The sequence below is a fragment of the Berghia stephanieae genome, chromosome 4, assembly GCF_034508935.2.
Source record: "Berghia stephanieae isolate SIO BIC M18660-M18661 chromosome 4, UCSD_Bste_1.3, whole genome shotgun sequence".
Classification (NCBI taxonomy): domain Eukaryota; kingdom Metazoa; phylum Mollusca; class Gastropoda; order Nudibranchia; family Aeolidiidae; genus Berghia; species Berghia stephanieae.
In genome coordinates this window covers 36,182,222-36,199,073 of record NC_088363.1, presented here as the reverse complement: position 1 = coordinate 36,199,073, position 16,852 = coordinate 36,182,222, and the positions used below count along the sequence as shown (strand labels likewise).

General features: G+C 36.8%; 1 protein-coding gene across 3 annotated transcripts in view; it reads left to right on the top strand.

Annotated features, from left to right (window-relative positions):
• Positions 1-14,508, top strand: part of LOC144970485 (uncharacterized) — a 32,893-nt gene extending 18,385 nt beyond the window's left edge. For all 3 annotated transcript variants that reach the window (XM_078910182.1, XM_078910183.1, XM_078910184.1), the window contains exons 16-27: positions 703-877; positions 1,322-1,428; positions 2,426-2,549; positions 3,508-3,581; positions 4,558-5,613; positions 5,845-5,926; positions 6,578-6,814; positions 7,523-7,777; positions 9,833-9,955; positions 10,478-10,539; positions 11,203-11,328; positions 13,061-14,508. In XM_078910182.1, the coding sequence (XP_078766308.1) occupies positions 703-877; positions 1,322-1,428; positions 2,426-2,549; positions 3,508-3,581; positions 4,558-5,613; positions 5,845-5,926; positions 6,578-6,814; positions 7,523-7,777; positions 9,833-9,955; positions 10,478-10,539; positions 11,203-11,328; positions 13,061-13,498 (2,859 nt within the window). In that variant the 3' untranslated portion in view covers positions 13,499-14,508. The remainder of the gene's footprint in view (positions 1-702; positions 878-1,321; positions 1,429-2,425; positions 2,550-3,507; positions 3,582-4,557; positions 5,614-5,844; positions 5,927-6,577; positions 6,815-7,522; positions 7,778-9,832; positions 9,956-10,477; positions 10,540-11,202; positions 11,329-13,060) is intronic.
• The last annotated feature ends 2,344 nt before the right edge of the window (positions 14,509-16,852 follow it).

The following is a 16,852-nucleotide window of genomic DNA, read 5'->3' as shown; positions in this document are numbered from 1 at the left end:
AGATCTTTTCATAGATGTGTGCTGATAATGTATTCTCTCTGATTTCAATGACATGTTGAATCTTGCTTTACATCACTCTTGATAACACTATAAATAGTGCTCATTATAAATAATCTTCAACCCCAATTAAATATATCCACTGTCTTTTTGGAAAACAAATTAAAAGTCGTCTGGCGGGTGGTTGGATGGGAGCATCACCCTTGATTCATATACCTATGATGTTCGCATGGGTGTACGATCCGATATTGATGTCGTTTCTTCTTCTCTTTACTAGCCTATCCTGCTTCTTTGGTTTGTGATTGTATTTTTGACAGGGGATATTTTTTTCCCTGTAAATCTTCTGCCTGTTTGTTCTTGGTTATTTATAATTTAGCTTATGACATCTTTAGGTTATGATTTTGATTGACATTTGTACTATTTTTGCTAGATTGCTTGTTTTTTTGTTTCAGCGGTCTCTCATATAACCTCAATTGTGTTGGAAGAGACCTAAAGCAACAAACAAACAAAAAAAAAAAAGTCGTCTGAAAATATTGTTGAGCTCTATGTTCGTGATATTCATGAAATTTGACATCTATTTTTCTTTGTATATTTAATTCTTTACTTTAAAAGAAGATAATTGATTCTAAGTTTTTATTACATTTTTTTCAACTTAAAAATAAGTTTTAAGGATAGTTGTGAGTTCCTCTCTATTCATTTTGTCAGGAGAGACAACGGTTTGCCACCCCTCACAAGGCATTTACCTTCATGATGCATGGTTACGACTCGGTGGTGGGACCTGTGAAAGGAGTGTATGACAAAGACAGTGGCACTAACAAAGCGAGGGAACACAATTTACTCATCTCAGAAAGACCTCCTTTTGTCACCATTCTCACTTTGGGTATGATATGACTATCCTCTTCCTCTTGGGTTTTTGTAGTAGCTTCTTGATTAGATGATACAGACTATGGTTTACAATTTCTTAAATTTAGATTGACACATTTCACCATGCATGTCATTTCAAACTATATCAAAACAAGATAATCTTGATACTGTTAACTTCATTTTGACATGGTATAATAGCGACCACAGTTTTGTGGTTTGATTTGAATTAAAAGAGGGAAGGGAGACAACAATTAGGAATTGACATTTTAGGATCAATTTAACCAAAAAAATAGCATTAATGCTATTATGTTGTAATGAGTAGTCAGAAACAGGATATTTTTTATCGTGAATGACATGAGTGACAACCCTACCCTTTTTTCCCCAGTTTATTGTAAATTTATTTTTAAACACCTGTACATATCTTTCATTGTTTCTTTGTTCTCTCCCCTTTTATTGCCAGTGAGGGATGCTGCTGCCAGGTTGCCAAATGGGGAAGGGACCAGAGGGGACATCTGTGAATTGTTAAAGGATTCCCAATTTCTGGCCCCTGCTGTTACAGACAGCCAGGTAGACATTTGCATGGAGATAAAAACATCTTTTATTTCATTTATTCATTAAATTTACTAATTTTTCGAATACTCAAGTCTAATGATAAGGTCTTAATATTTGGTTATTGTGTCATCTTTTCCATATGTCTACCTTCACCCTTCTTGCTGCCTTTGATCTGTTTGTTACAGCCATTTAATTTACTTTTAAATTCCTTTTTTTCTGTGTCAGTGGTTCAGTTGTTAGAGTATTGTCTTCTGACAGTCAGTGACTGTTGATGACAATAACTGTAGAATCATATGGCTGGCTGAGAAAACCCGGAAAGATGTGCAGATTTCATAAATTGAGTTGTGTATGCAGTGATGTAGACCACATCTTTCTGATCAGTTACCGCTTTAAATTTTCTTTCTACGTCTATTAGAACCCAAGTTATGAATTTTTTTCTGAATAAAATATTTTGCTATGGGAAACACTTTATCTTTGATTTTGGCTCACATCTCAAATCGAAGCTTGCCACATCTTCCTGGGTTTTCTCAGCCAGTCTCACATATTCTTCTAACCCCAGCATTACCCTTATTATTGTTTCAATAAGAATCTTGCTTCTGGCAGTGGGGGATAATATTCAGGGATGCCCTTTTTTTGGCTAAACCCAGAAAACTGGCTCTTTGAAATTTTCCAGCTGACCTTGTTTGGTATTGGTGAGTTGATCTTTTGAAAGATGAAAGCACTGGTTGTTTAAAGCAACAGTTAAGGGGAAGCTCGATCCTTTTCTATGATTTTATTTGATGATAAGAAGCTTTGCACGAAATGTTTTGTGCTCTTTACAAGAACATTTTCAGGATTTTAAAATTTTAACAAAAGACATCCCTGTTTAAAGGCATGCTTTACAGTTGCTTTTACAATACGAATTAGAATTTACTTCTAATTGGTCTGTATGTGAAAGGGTTATCGTATTGAGTGTGATGGAAACTGGAATTGTGTTGTATTATTGTCAGTGCATATTTGTTATTGTTAACAGATAAACGCTGTGGTTAGTGGTGCTTTGGACAGACTTCACTCAGAGAAGGATCCGTGTGTGAAATATGATGTCAATAGAAAGCTGTGGATTTACCTGCATAGAAATCGAACAGAGGATGAGTTTGGTGAGACATGTCTGCAATTGTTTAACAGACTAGTTTTGAAAAAAATAATGAATCTTATAGAGCAGTAAAGTTAGGTGCCCCAAACGTAAACAAAGGTCGAGAAGCACGTGGCAAACCACATGTTCCTGTCTTGACAGCTCACGTTCCAATGTAAATAATAGAAAAAAATAACCTTTAAAATTTGGCTGTTAGGTGGCAAAAGAAACACATATTCATAAATACTCGATCATGCATCAAATAATGTCTAGATATGGATATTTTATGGAACAAAAGGTAAAATTTTCTAAAATTTATCAAAAGTTACAGTCTATCTATTTTTAGACCAGAGCAAATTATTGCGCTGGTGTGAACAAAACGAGAATTATTCGAAGCCTGATTTTCATAATAATTTAGCCTTATATTATTATTTCTGCAACTGTTAGATTTTATGTAAACATATTTTCAATACTGAAAGTGTATTGCCTACAACTCAAACTACAAAATTGGGAGACCTATATTGTGCGTAAATTATTCCGGTCCCTAACGGAAATCACTAGCAACTTGTTATTGTTTACGTTTGGGGCAACTAACTTTACTGCTCTATACTTTATCCATTAATAAACAAACATCCATTCCTGACTTATAAAAATTCATCAGGCATTGATTGAATAAGAAAAAGTTTGTGGTCTTATATTTTTCGTTGCCGTACAAATTGAGAAGATAAATATTTAAAATCTCAAACAAATTAGCAAAATTTATGACACTTGAAGAAACAATATGTGTATTTAGATATTAGAATATGATAAAAGTTTCTAGGTAGCGGTTATTTTTGGTAGAATTATATCATGCACTTCAAAGGTGATGCAGTCTTGTAACTTGGGAAAACCATTGTTTTTATCACCACATATCATGGAGGAAGGCAAGTTTATGATTTTGTGTTGTTGTGAAATTAAATCGCTTCCTATTTTATTAATCCCAGAGCGAATACATCAAGCCCAAGGTGCTGCAGCAAAGGCTAAAAAGACATTAACAAGACCAAAGGGAGGAAAAGCAGTAAGTGCCATTTTTCTACTCTCCGCTTTGATTTAGAAATAGAATTTTTTAAATCGAAATATTAAAAATTTTTGAAGCATAGAATCCTAGAAGCTATAGGCAGTCATTATGATTGGATCACTGTTCAGAAATTGGTAGGTCATCATTATCCAGTTATAATTTTGACAACAAACATTTGGCTTTCATCCCATAGATGAAGTCATTACCTCTATACAGAATTAGAGCATAAGTAATGAGAAATACAGACCAGACAAATAAGAAAGCTATTTGGAGTTGGCTGCCTAGTCATAATACAGTGGATTCCTGATGAAGCCAACACTGCCAGACCAGAAAGATTGAATGGCATTAAACAATGTGACCATATCAATTATCAGTGGAACACAGTTAGATAAAGAACAGAAAATTTGGGACCAACAAAAGATGTTGACTGTAAGCAGAAGTTGACTTAATGTGGATTCCAGTATAAATGTTTCCCCTTCCAGAAAAGTTTTATTTTACTTTGAAACATTCTTTGTATCATCATCATCATCATTGCCTATTTCATCCTGGGTCAGGGTATAGGCCACAGACAAACAGTTTCAATCCTTCTTTATCCTGAGCTAACTTTTATATCTCGTTCCATGTCTTATCACTTCTCTGTATATCAGCTTCTTTAATTCTTCTCCATGTTCCCTGTGGCCCTGAGGGTTCCAGTCCAATACTTTCTTTGTTATAGTGGAGTCATTCTTTCTAAATCCACTTCCATCATCTTCCTATTTCATCTCCCACTGATTTCTGTTGTGTTCTTTTCCATACTTCTTCGTTCTTAATTCTATCCATCCATTTTATTCTGAGTGGCTTATGCATGCACCTGTTTAGGAAAATCTGTATTCTACTTAAACATGCCTGCGATGCATTCCATTTCACATCCATACAGTAGGACAGACTTCACGTTTGATTCTTGTATACAAACCATTTTTCTTTTATCCATCTCCAGAATAAAGATTCATCAACCACCCAGCCCACGTCGGCCACCACTCCATCCACCAGCATCAACCTCGTCAAACCCACATTCACCTTATCCACCCTTTCAGCCCCCTCATCAAAGACACAGATACCAAACACCACCGCTGCCATCCCAGGGCTCAGTGACCCTCTAAACCCATTAGAGCCATTATTAACCCCACCCACATCTGTACTCACAAAACCCACTAAAGCTGCATCTAAATCCTCCAAAGCAGCAGCGGGAGCTTCGTCGTCTTCAAGTCTAACACAGCCCACAGTGGCTCAATTGCGAGCTGCTCAGGCAGCGTTAGCGAGATCTCCAGCGGTTTCTTCTGGAAAACAGACAATTAAACAATTAACATCTGGGGTTACAACAGCCTCAACTATTACAAATGTTACTTCATCCATATTAACAGTCACATCGGTCGGTTTGAGCACAACTTCATCATTAGCAGCACAGCTTTTATATTCACCCCGCTTGACAGCTTCTGGGAAGTTATCGTCATCTACTATATCATCGAAACTCGCAGGAGCCACATCTGCACCTACCTGTGTCACAACATTTAATCTCGTCACAACCATGAATCCGTCTCAAACTGCGACTGCCGCAACGAGGCCGGCAACAACTCCTGTATCGACAATAAGCATGCTACAAAATCAAAAACTTCTTAAACAACAACAGTCGGCGTCTCAAAGCATGCTGAAACAAAATGCTTCTTTAATCGCTGCAGTTGGGCAAACTGTTGCCTCAGCGGCTAATTCTCCAGTTGTATCGGGTGCAGGGAAACAGGCAGCTAGTGCTAATTTAAAACAGACTCTCTCCTTGGCAGCAAAACAGCAGGCATCTCAACAAGCCAACAATCCAGTGGCTCTGCAGAAAAACCAAACCAGCTTGGTGAATTCCAAGACGGTTCCTGCAGGGTTGAAGCAGACTTCGTTGATCCTCTCTCAAGAAGCCGTGGCCAATCTGTCAGCATCCCAGTCATCATTGATAGCACAGCAAGGTGGCAAGTTGGTCACTCTGAATACTGGAGCTGGTGCAGGGGAGGTGAGTACTTCTAAAATTTGTGAAAAGAGAGAGAGAGAGAGAGAGAGAGAGAGAGAGAGAGAGAGAGAGAGAGAGAGAGAGAGAGAGAGAGAGAGAGAGAGAGAGAGAGAGAACGAAAGAGATAGTGAGTGTGTGTCTGTGTGTTTTAAAGTTGTTGTTTTTTTTGGCGGGGGGGGGGGGATATTTTTTTATATTCACTTTTCATGATCTATTTGCATTTTCTTTTCAAAGGGAGCTGTTCTTATTAAACAACCAACTGCTGTACAAGTCAATGCTGCCAGAGGTGTCCGACCACAAGCCCTTAAATTACCCGGTAAGAGGATAAAATGGACATTGCTCACTTCATTAGATAATATTTTCAGATTATAAATCTTCTCTTAAAATCCTTTAACATAATTACACTTTACATGTTAACTATTCTAAAAAAAAATAATACATTTTTCAAATTTACAACCTTGAAGTGGTGGACAGAGGTGGAAAAAAATACCAAAAAAAAAAAGCTTTTATATAGCGCATTATCCACTGAACATGCTCAAAGCGCTTTACAAACAGTCCCTGACCAACAGCAACACATAACATATAGAACGAGACATGATGCCTGTTAGGCAATATTGACATGATGCCTGTTAGGCAATGTTACAATTTTTCCGACAGAGACAACATTGTTAACGACCAGATACTCATTTTACACCTGAGTATGGTGAGAGAACGTGAGTAAAGAGCCTTTTCCAAGGACTCAATTATGCGCTGAGCGAGGCTCGAACCCAGGACCTTCTGATCCAAAAGCAAGTGTCATACCACAAGACCACATAGCCTCACAAAAAATACAAAAGAATGAAAGCATCACAGTGTGTTTGTTGAAATGTGCCTTTTTGAATTTATGAACTTTTAAACTATTGTCTGGATCCGCAAAATAAGAATTAACCACGCTTTCAATTTCATTTTTTTTTCATCACTTACACAGGAGGCAATTTGGTTCAGCCAGTAATTGGTGGTAAACCCATCCAGTTGAGTGGCAAACCCCTTGCTCAAGCCAAGGGTCTGGTTCAACTAGCAGGGAAGGGAGGCCAACCTCTGGGTGTGATACGAACCCCTCATGGACCCATCTCTACCATCAATCTGATCCCCCAAACTTTCACAACTTTACCAGGGGGATCAGCGGGTGGAGCCGCAGGGAGTGGAAAGTCAGCAACTGTCCTTGGTAATTAAGATATTAATTGTTAGCTTTATTTCGTTTTTTTCCTAAGTTTTGTTTATTTTAAAAGTTTTTTAAAGAGCAAATTTGGATATTTGCTCATTTATTTCTTTATCATTTAAAATATCATTTTTCAAAAACATATGTCTGTTTATCCACTATTATCAGCATTATCGCCATTGCTACCATCATCCTTATATCGTCATTGTATCATTATTATCCCCATTATCACTGATAATAATGGCAAATGTATGGCTTGGATGGAATTCCCCAGGGTTGGGCAGCTTTGGCTCCTGGACTGGAGGAGCTATCTTGGTCCATCTTTTCTGTGTCTGCCTTCCCCTATATCACTTGTCCTTTCCACATGGCTGCTAAGGGTCTTTAGCTGGGAGGGAAGAAACCAGATGGTTGGATCGTTTTGTGAGAGATCCATAGATCCATATTTCTTTTAGTATAAATATCTCTCTTTAGCCTAATGATATTGATAAGTTATTAATATATTTTTGCACCCATTTGAGTTTTGGGACATTAAGTGCTCAAGCCTTATCTGTCCTCTGTTTTGGATAGTTCTCCTTTATCTCTCTTGTATGTGACAAAGTGCAGACTTTAAATCCCTTAATTTTCCCTTTTTTTTTTTTACTAGTGCTGAAAACAAATTACTAATTCACATTTTTAGAATCATTTTAACCATCTACGTGTTCAATCTCCTTATAGCAGTGGGAAGCCCCGCTTCTGTAGGCCAACAAGCCAACCAATCCCTGAGTCAGGCTGCAGGATCTCTCTTGACGGCCCAAGTGACGAGCACAGCGGCCTCCAATGTCTCTATCCTGCGAGGGGGTTCACCTGCTGCTGGCCAGCAGGCCATTGGGGCAACTGCTGTAGCAGCCAGTCAGGCCAAAGTCATCAATCAAGCTCACACGGGTATCGTAGTCACTCAGCTGGCACAAGGGGGACTAGCTTTAAGATCAGGTAAGTAGCCTTCTTACAACAGTAAAACCCTATATATGTTTGGGTTATGCATAGTTTGTGGTAAAGCAAATAGTTTTATCTTTAAATCAATATGTTTACTTCTCATCATTAAATTGAGAATTTGCTAGATTAGCAGGATGAAGTTAAAATGTATCATTTGAGATACTTTATCTTTGGAGAATCTCATGAATAAAAGTTGTGAAGTTATATTTCCAAACATTTCTCTTGTTACAAGAGGGGGTAGTATAAGTGTGCACAGTTTCTGCAAACTATTGATCTTTTTATTTTATTTTTATTCATAAGTTTTTGTTTTTTTAATTTATGGAATGTGGCAAGGCCTTTGATTTGATTCCTCTGTAGCCATCTTTTGGATCGGATAGGATACCTATTCCAATGCACTCTCCAATTAATGTGCGGCTATGTGGTCTTGTGGTATGACACTCGCTTTCGGATCGGAAGGTCCTGGGTTCGAGCCTCACTCAGCGCATAGTTGAGTCCTTGGAAAAGGCTCTTTACTCACATTCTCTCACTGTACTCAGGTGTATAACAGCGTTGTCTGTGTCTGAAAAAAATTATAATATTGCCTAACAGGCGTCACGTCTCGTTCTACATGTTATGTTGCTGTTGGTCAGGGACCCTTGTAAAGCGCTTTGAGCATGTTTAGTGGATATCAAGCTATATAAAAGCTCAATTATTAAATTAGACCCAAGTCTCCCATGAACAGGGGATCATAACTGGGTTACCAAAATAAAGAGAAGGACAGGTGTTGTTTCTAAATGGTACTTAGTATCTTGATTTGTAGATTGTTTGACTCACATGGAACCAGAACTCATTATATATATAAATATATATGCACCCACCAAAGAAATGGTTAAGTAACCAAGTCTATTTTATGCATTTGGAAGCTCTTGTAATAAATCAAAGTCCTATCCAAAGAACGCAAAAACCAAAAACAAAAACAGTAACTGCATTTAACACTACAGAAACTATGATTAAACTCTGGCTCTATGGACATCATGCAGACCTGTCTAGTACTACGAATTTTTTACTGCAGCTACAGAGATGCATTCATATCTTTGACTCAATAAATCTTCTTGAAAAGTAAAATTTAGTTACTTAGATCCTATATTCAGGACTTTGGTGTATTTGTGGATCATGGTGATGGCAAATTATTGATTTGTATAGACCTGTAATTTCTCAGTCAATTAGCTGAAATCAGTCAATTCGTCGAATTCAAAAGGAAAGAAAGAATTGAATAAAGAAAGAATTCATGAATGGCAGTTGAATGACCATAAACTTAATTAGAAATGTTCCACAGCACTATGCATAGCTCATGGGCCGTTTATATTAACAATGGATATATTGCAAAGTAACACTTTTTATAATTGCCATGTCTGAACACATCCCAGTGTATTTTTACACAGCCTTCATGAAATTATGTTTTCACTTTCCAAACCTGTCGTGATCTCAATGGTAGCCAATTTTAACTGAGCTGCTGAGCGATAAATTTCACTGTTTCGTCTAAGCCAAAATTGACCACATTGACCTGGAGGACAGTAAAAGTATGAAAAAGAAAAATTCGAACGTCGGAAGTGTGTTATGTAGACACCTTCAAATCGAAAGTTAAATGATTGCTACAAGCACATCTCGATTGTCTCATATTGTAAACAAATTGGTTGACCGTTTCTAGTTTCTTCACTGATTGGGTAACTAATTATACGGAACAATGGTAAGTAGCCTAATTAATTCCCTTGCAAATTAGTTTTCTGCCATTGTTTTGCTCAAGCGAGCTTGCTGTTTACTATTACTATTCATTTCGATTTCGATTCTTTGGATTTTTCCGCTACGAGTTACGAAGAGTTTCAGTCAATTTTTATAGAGCTCATTTACAGGTCTATTTGTAAAGCTATTTATAGTGACTTTTCATTTTTTCTCTTGGAAACGACGAATTTTAAAAATTTCAAGTAGACAGCTCTGCATCATGGAGGACTACATGAAAGAATGGCTAATCTTAAGAATCTGTTCACATAATTGATGTTTCTTATTCTGTTTCAGGCACTCCTGTGCCAGGCGGTGCCAAGATGATTTCAGGACAGACCAATCTGGTCCCCACACAATTCTTCTTACAGCAGGCAGCACCTACAGCTGGCTCCAACTCTCAGGGATCTGGAGGACAGAGTAAGATTGACACAAGAAATGTGTACAATGCAAAATTATTGATTTAAAAATAGACACTAATTATCAAGGTTTTAATCTGCAATTGTACTAGAACGCTATTTTCTTTTCAGCCACACAAATCTCAATTTCAGCTCTCAAGAGCAAAAAATCGTTTAGATCAATTGTTTATTTGACTGATTTGTTTCAATGTGTTTATTCATCGGATGAATGATAAATAAAACAGAGGGTCTGCATTTTAAAAAGAATATCAATAATCGATTTTTAAAGTTTAAACATTTGATCAACTGTTTGAGAAGCAATTTCTATTTCTTTGCTAGACTGTTAGTTATTAGTTTATTTTTTTCATTATTCATCCCAGAGAAAATGATTAATACTTAATTTTTCCTCTACTTATAATTTAATATTATTGTTTGGTTTTGGTTTTTTTTTGGTGTAAAATGTTACAAAAACAACTTTTCATCTCTCCCCCTGTTTGAAAATGAAATATTTCACTTTTAGAAATTTTAAAACATATTTTGACAGATATGGCAACCGCTCCTCTTATAGTCAGTAATGCTGGTGGAAAAGGAGGCCAAAATCTACAGGTAAGATTATTGATAATGGGTCGCTTATTGTCCGACATCTCTAGCTACGCTCATCCAATTTTTTTTTTTTTTAGCAATTTCTGTCATAAGCCAAATATGAATACAATCATAACAGAGAACATGAAAAATTGCAAGTATTGCTTGATTTTCAGTATCATTACAATGGGGTGGAAATCGGGCATCTTGAACTGATACCAATTTTTTTTTATTTTTCAGTCTTGAAGTTCAGATTTGTTTTACAAAACAAATAAAGATAATTTGTGTGTTGTTTTTGACAGGCTTTGTTTTGTTTTGTTTTTTACTTTTAGAAATATTGATAGATAGATAGGATCGTTTTTCCACCGACATCTCTTTCCCGCTTTCAAGTTTGATACTTGGAGTGTCCTCGATGAATTTGGTTTCATGATTAAAAATTGGTTAGACTACCCACCTAGCTGTGAAAATTCAATTATCCGCTGTCACCATTTTGAGTGTAATATATTAAAAGTGTATGAAGATTACTGTCTTTCAAACCAAATTATCAAAAATTGATCATTATTTTATGGAAACAGCATTGAAAATTTTAAAATTCTCAAACTAATAGTTCAGACAGCAAACAAATCGATATACACCCAGTTTCCGTCATAATTTTTATTTTATTTTCTTTTTCAAAAATGTCTCCAGGTTATGAGAACAGTGCTATCCCCCCATGGCAATCTGAAAGCAGGGCAAGCCACCATTTTGATATCACAACCTACCATGGCACAGAGTGTGGCATCCTCACCAGTTGTTGCATCAACCTCCACACAAGTGGGTCATTTTACCTTTTCTCACTATGCCTTTTGTTTTTGTTTTTTGTTTATTTGTGTATGCGTGTCTGTCCGTTTTTAAAGGTTAGGGCTAGGGTGAAAAAGTTTAAGACATATGACAGGATTAGAAGGGAAGTCAGTTACTTTTGGCCTCTTTAGAGTTGAGATATGTGGTCTTGTGACATGACACTCGCTTTCGGATCAGAGGATCCTGGGTTCAAGCCTCGCTCTGCGCATAGTTGAGACCTTGGATTAGACTCTTTACTCACATTCTCTCACCATACTCGGGTGTAAAATGAGTACCTGGTCGTCAACAACGTTGTCTATGTCGGAAAAATTGTAATATCGCCTAACAGGTGTCATGTGTCGTTCTACATGTTACATGTTGCTATTGGTCGGCGACCCTTTGTAAAGTGCTTTGAGCACATTTAGTGGATATTGTGCTAGAAAACTATACAATAATAGTTTTATGGCAAGAAAACTATACAAGAAAGGTCTCATTTGACATAGTGATTATGATACATTATATTTCCGTGAAAGTAATCTAAAATGAGCCTGAAGCAGTTTATGGTTCTCATTTCAGTATCACACAATAAAATGATGGGGATGTGAGTTTATTGATCCACAAGATATGTCAACATTTTACCTGGTCGAAAAGTCAAATGTTAAAAATAAGCAACTTTTCCATTTTCAATTTTTTTTTGACGCATTACTAAAATTGTTTCAAGCCTCTTATTGAACTTTAGTTGCTTTTATATATTAGAAAGCAAGGAAAACATTGATTAGCAAGATTTATGTATTTTCTATCATCTGGCTGTGAATCCTTGGGTGCTTGGATCAATTCTGTTTTGTAAGATTCATTTTAAGTCAATTGTTATTCTCCTTGTATAAAGAAAAGCAAATTGTAGCCACAACAGCTTTTATCAGTACCAAGTCTTGTTCTGTAATAAAATTGACGCAATTTTGAGTCTGATCACAGACCACATTAGTGATGAGACAAAACTCTGGCCTTGACATTGTGTTTTTGGACAAAAGCCAACTTGACTCAGGTGTAAATGAAATGTGTATCTGGCTGCTACCTAGTGTAAGACTGCTTCCATAAAAAGGACTCTTTTCTTTTTAATTTCTAATTGGACTTCCAATTGATCAATAATTTTGTCTTTCTCGTCAAATAAAACAGGTTTAGCGGGTGGTTGGATGGGAGCATCACCCTTGAATCATATACCTATGATGTTCGCATAGGTGTACGATCCGATAGTGATGTCGTTTCTTCTTCTCTTTACTAGCCTATCCTGCTTCTTTGGTTTGTGATTGTATTTTTGACAGGGGATATTTTTTTTTCTGTAAATCTTCTGCCTGTTTGTTGTTGGTTATTTATAATTTAGCTTATGATATCTTTAGGTTATGATTTTGATTTACATTTGTACTATTTTTGTTAGATTGCTTGTTTTTTTGTTTCAGCGGTCTCTCATATAACCTCAATTGTGTTGGAAGAGACCTAAAGCAACAACAAACAAACAAACAAACAAAGGACACCTTACATGTAATTTGTACTATATCAAATGAAAATTTAATTCCATATGATCTGCTGGGGGAATTAATTAAGCATTTAGCGTGATGAATCTGTGGATATGCACTTTACACATGCCCATTTTAAAATCGTTGTTGTTTCAATGACCAATTCCATTGCATGATAATAAACTTTGGGGATTTGTATTTTCCTCTATCTTCAGATGATCCAACAGACAACTTCCACATCTAAAACGACCACAGGTCGAGGGTCACCGAAAGGAAAGGGTCAACCAGTGTATGCTCGCATTATCACTCCACCCCCAGGACTCAAACTAGCCAATGTTCCTGTGTCGGGGTCTGTTGCAGCACCTGGAGGGGTGAATGTTATTCAAACCATGGGCAAGTTACTGGCTGCATCCACATCGAAGATTGGTGCCAGCACTCATCAACTGCCTGTGGTCACACTGGCAATGCCAGCCCAAGCAGGGAGTGCCACCACAACCATCCACATGGCAGGGCCCAGGGGTGATGACAATAATACAGTAGCCATGTTGGTTGCAGGGGCAGTGGGAGATAACTCCAATAGTAATACACCTGCTGGCACCAGCCTTTTGGCTGCTGCTGCAGCAAAGAAATTGGGTGAAAATGGACAAAGCTGATATACGTCCCAAACCTATCTGTGTTTTGTAATTTTTATTCTTTTTTTTTTTTTTTTAATTTTCCATCTCATCGAAAAACAATATTATTTATTTTTATACATTTAACACTTTTCGGAGAAATAAAAAAATCCTGTGATCATTTTTCAGACAATTTCTCAGAAATTGCAAAGCAATTAAAATATGAAAAGAAAATACTGACCCACACACACGTTTACACATGCTCAATTAAACATGAAATCACTAGATATACAGGGAAACTTATTGAAAAGCAGCAGATTATTCTTATAGAAATCTTTAATTAGTTATTCATGTAAAAGCAATTATTGAATGTAGAAGGAAAAACGTATTGGTTGGTATTACAGGTGTGTATCTTACGTTGTATATTTTATGTTTGAGACATATATGTAATATTGAGAATAGCAAAGAGCAATAGGGGATTGCTTGAAGTTTGAAATGGTGAATAGGCTTCAAAGGATAACATCATAAAAATGAAAACAGTTTTGGTGTAAACCGTTCGTCAACAAAATACATTTTTATTACAATTATTATTGTTCCTTCATCTGAAGTGTCCTCTTATTGATGCCTATTATATTTCAGTTTTGTGTCAGTGATAGTGGGGAAAATGATAGTTTTATAAAGATTGTCAAGGTTTTAGATTTTTGATCTCAGCTGATTTCAGAAGATGAAGGTGATGAAAAGTCAGTACAGTTGTTTTGATTTTTAAAAAAAATTTAGATCATTTTTTAAGGTACTGAATCTCATTTTATAGCATTATGTTGGAAAACATATACATGCCAGCATAACAGGGAATCATAGAAGTCTTGATTTGAAATGTTAATGCAAACACTCTTCATTTTAGTCATGCTATTGGGGCAAAAAAGTATTTTGGTAATAGAATGTCACAGTTAAACTATTCATTTCTTTTGTAATTTAGAAAAATTGTATATAAAATAGTGATAATGTGTATTGAAAACAACAGTGAGTTGTTTGAATAAAATGTAATGAATGAATTAAGCTGTTTTCGACTTTACTTTTTTTTTTGCTCCAAGAATTTAAGAAACTAATGATGATCGGCTAACTGGCTAACTGTGCCATGTCGTCTATCCCCCCCCCCCCCCTTCAATACTGACACGCAAAAGATCTGTCACACCTGAAGTAACAATCGAGTCACGTCTTGGATTGCCATTCAAGGTTGATCAAATTAGGTATTCATCACCGAATGTGTTGTCTTTCCTATTGCAATTAAAGGTGTAAACACAGTCAAATGTGTAGTATTAGCTTTGGGAGATACAGTAGAATTACTTTAAACCGAAATTTTGGGGACCTTCTAAACTATTTCAGTTTAAAGACATCTTGGTTTAAAGCAAGTTCCCATTTTGCGATGTTTTTTAAGGGTAGTAACTATTTAAGGAATTTGCTAATTAAATCGTATCATGGGTTTCCCTTTAAATGGAGTTGTTGAATAAATGCCATCTTCGTAACCATTTTTAAAATGATTTTTTTAAATTGTATTTTTTTTTTGGCGTACTTTAAAAATATTTTTGGGTTTTCGTTTTTCATTCAAAATTGTTGAAAGAGTTGAGTTTGTTTTCTTACATATCTCCGCCTTGATCAACTTTTTTTTCATTGACTTCACATAGTATTTTCATTTTAAACTCAAACGTGTAAGCACAGTGCTTTCTTGTAGACATCTTTTAGTAAAATGTAAAGCTAAAATGTGCGATAATTGATAATGAATGATGCGCAGCTACTCAGAGGTGAAGTGAAATGGAAATGAAAAGGAGTGTCAATGCTAAGCTGTCTACTACACTCCCCTCTTTTCTTGAAAAGCCATTAGGTTCAAAGGCCCAATTACATAGAACCTCCCCCTCCCCTTTAGCCCATCACACACACACACACACATTTAAACTAAGTGGAAATGAAATGGCATGTCAATGGTATGTTCACTACCACCCCCCCCCCCCCATATTGTCATGTTGAAAATTTGTCAGTTCCAAAGCATCAACACATGAGCGAGAACATTTCGTTTACGTGATTCTACACCCCAACTCTCTCTCTTTCCTAATTTTTCGCCTGCCAGGCACCCGTTGTCTTCCTTTTCCAGTCTGCTCGATTATTGTGGTGTTGGCCAAGCCCAAGTGCAGCGATTGAAGTGTTTGCCTACCCCCCCCCCCCATTCCACCCCTCACCCTCATCTTATACTTATGCTCTTTGTTTAACATCGCCGGGCATTATTCCGGGTGGCCACCTTCCCGAATTTTTGAAGAAAAATAGAGAAAGAGAAAAAGGGAAGGTGCTCTCAAGTTGTTTCGGTTTAAAGAAAGTCCTGCTTAGAATTATTTCGGTTCATCGTAAGAATTAGTACAAAGATAATGAAGAAACTAGCACAATTTATTAAATTCTTTGCGGTTTAAGGTATTTTTCGGTTTAGCTTCTTTCGGTTTAAAGTAATTTTACTGTATTTTCACGTGTAAACCATCTCTCTTGTTATGTATTGTTAAATGTTTTGTTTTTAATATATAGTGGGTTGTAAACATTTGATTGTATTCCTCATGGTGGGCTTCTGTGCTTATGTCTGGACGAGACTTTGGAATCTACATCTGTTCCCTATTTGAACCATCCCCCTTTTTCTTGTGTGCTTTCAATTGTACTGGGTGAGGTTCCTGACCTCCCATAGTGGGCAGGGAGGCACTAACTGTGTCTTCTATCCCTCTATATCTGATTTCCAACTTGCTTTCTGTCTTTGTCTTGGAATGAGATTACTTGGCTTTGTCTGGGAGGGAATCAGAAAGTCAAATGTATAGTTTTGGGAGATGATATTTTTTGTCTTAATCATCTCTCTATTGTGCACGGTATTATTTTTGTTTTACATATATATACAAGGGCTCTTTCATAATTAACCGAAAAATGCCTGTAAAATCCGCGTTTTTTATGCTATCAACAAAATTCTTGCACGTGTTCATACCTTGATTCGTCCTTCATTTCTCTACGTAACAGCCAAGTCTGTCGACACACTTCTGCAACGCCGCACCATGGAATAGATACCCTCTCGGAAGAAATTTCCGTCAAGGTTTTGTAGCCATTTCCGCACATGGTCAACAAGCTCTTCATCGACATCAAAGCGCTTTCCTGCCAGCTCACGTTTCAGTGGCCCAAAGAGGTGATAATCAGATGGTGCGAGGTCTGGACTGTGTGGTGGGTGTGGCAAAATCTCCCATCCATATTTCTCTAGCCAACCTTGCGTCACTCGTGCTGTGTGGGGTGTAGCGTTGTCGTGTTGCAAAATGACCCCATTGGTCAACTGCCCTGGGCGCTTTCTGTGAATGGCCTCCCTAAGCTTGTCAAGAGTTTGGC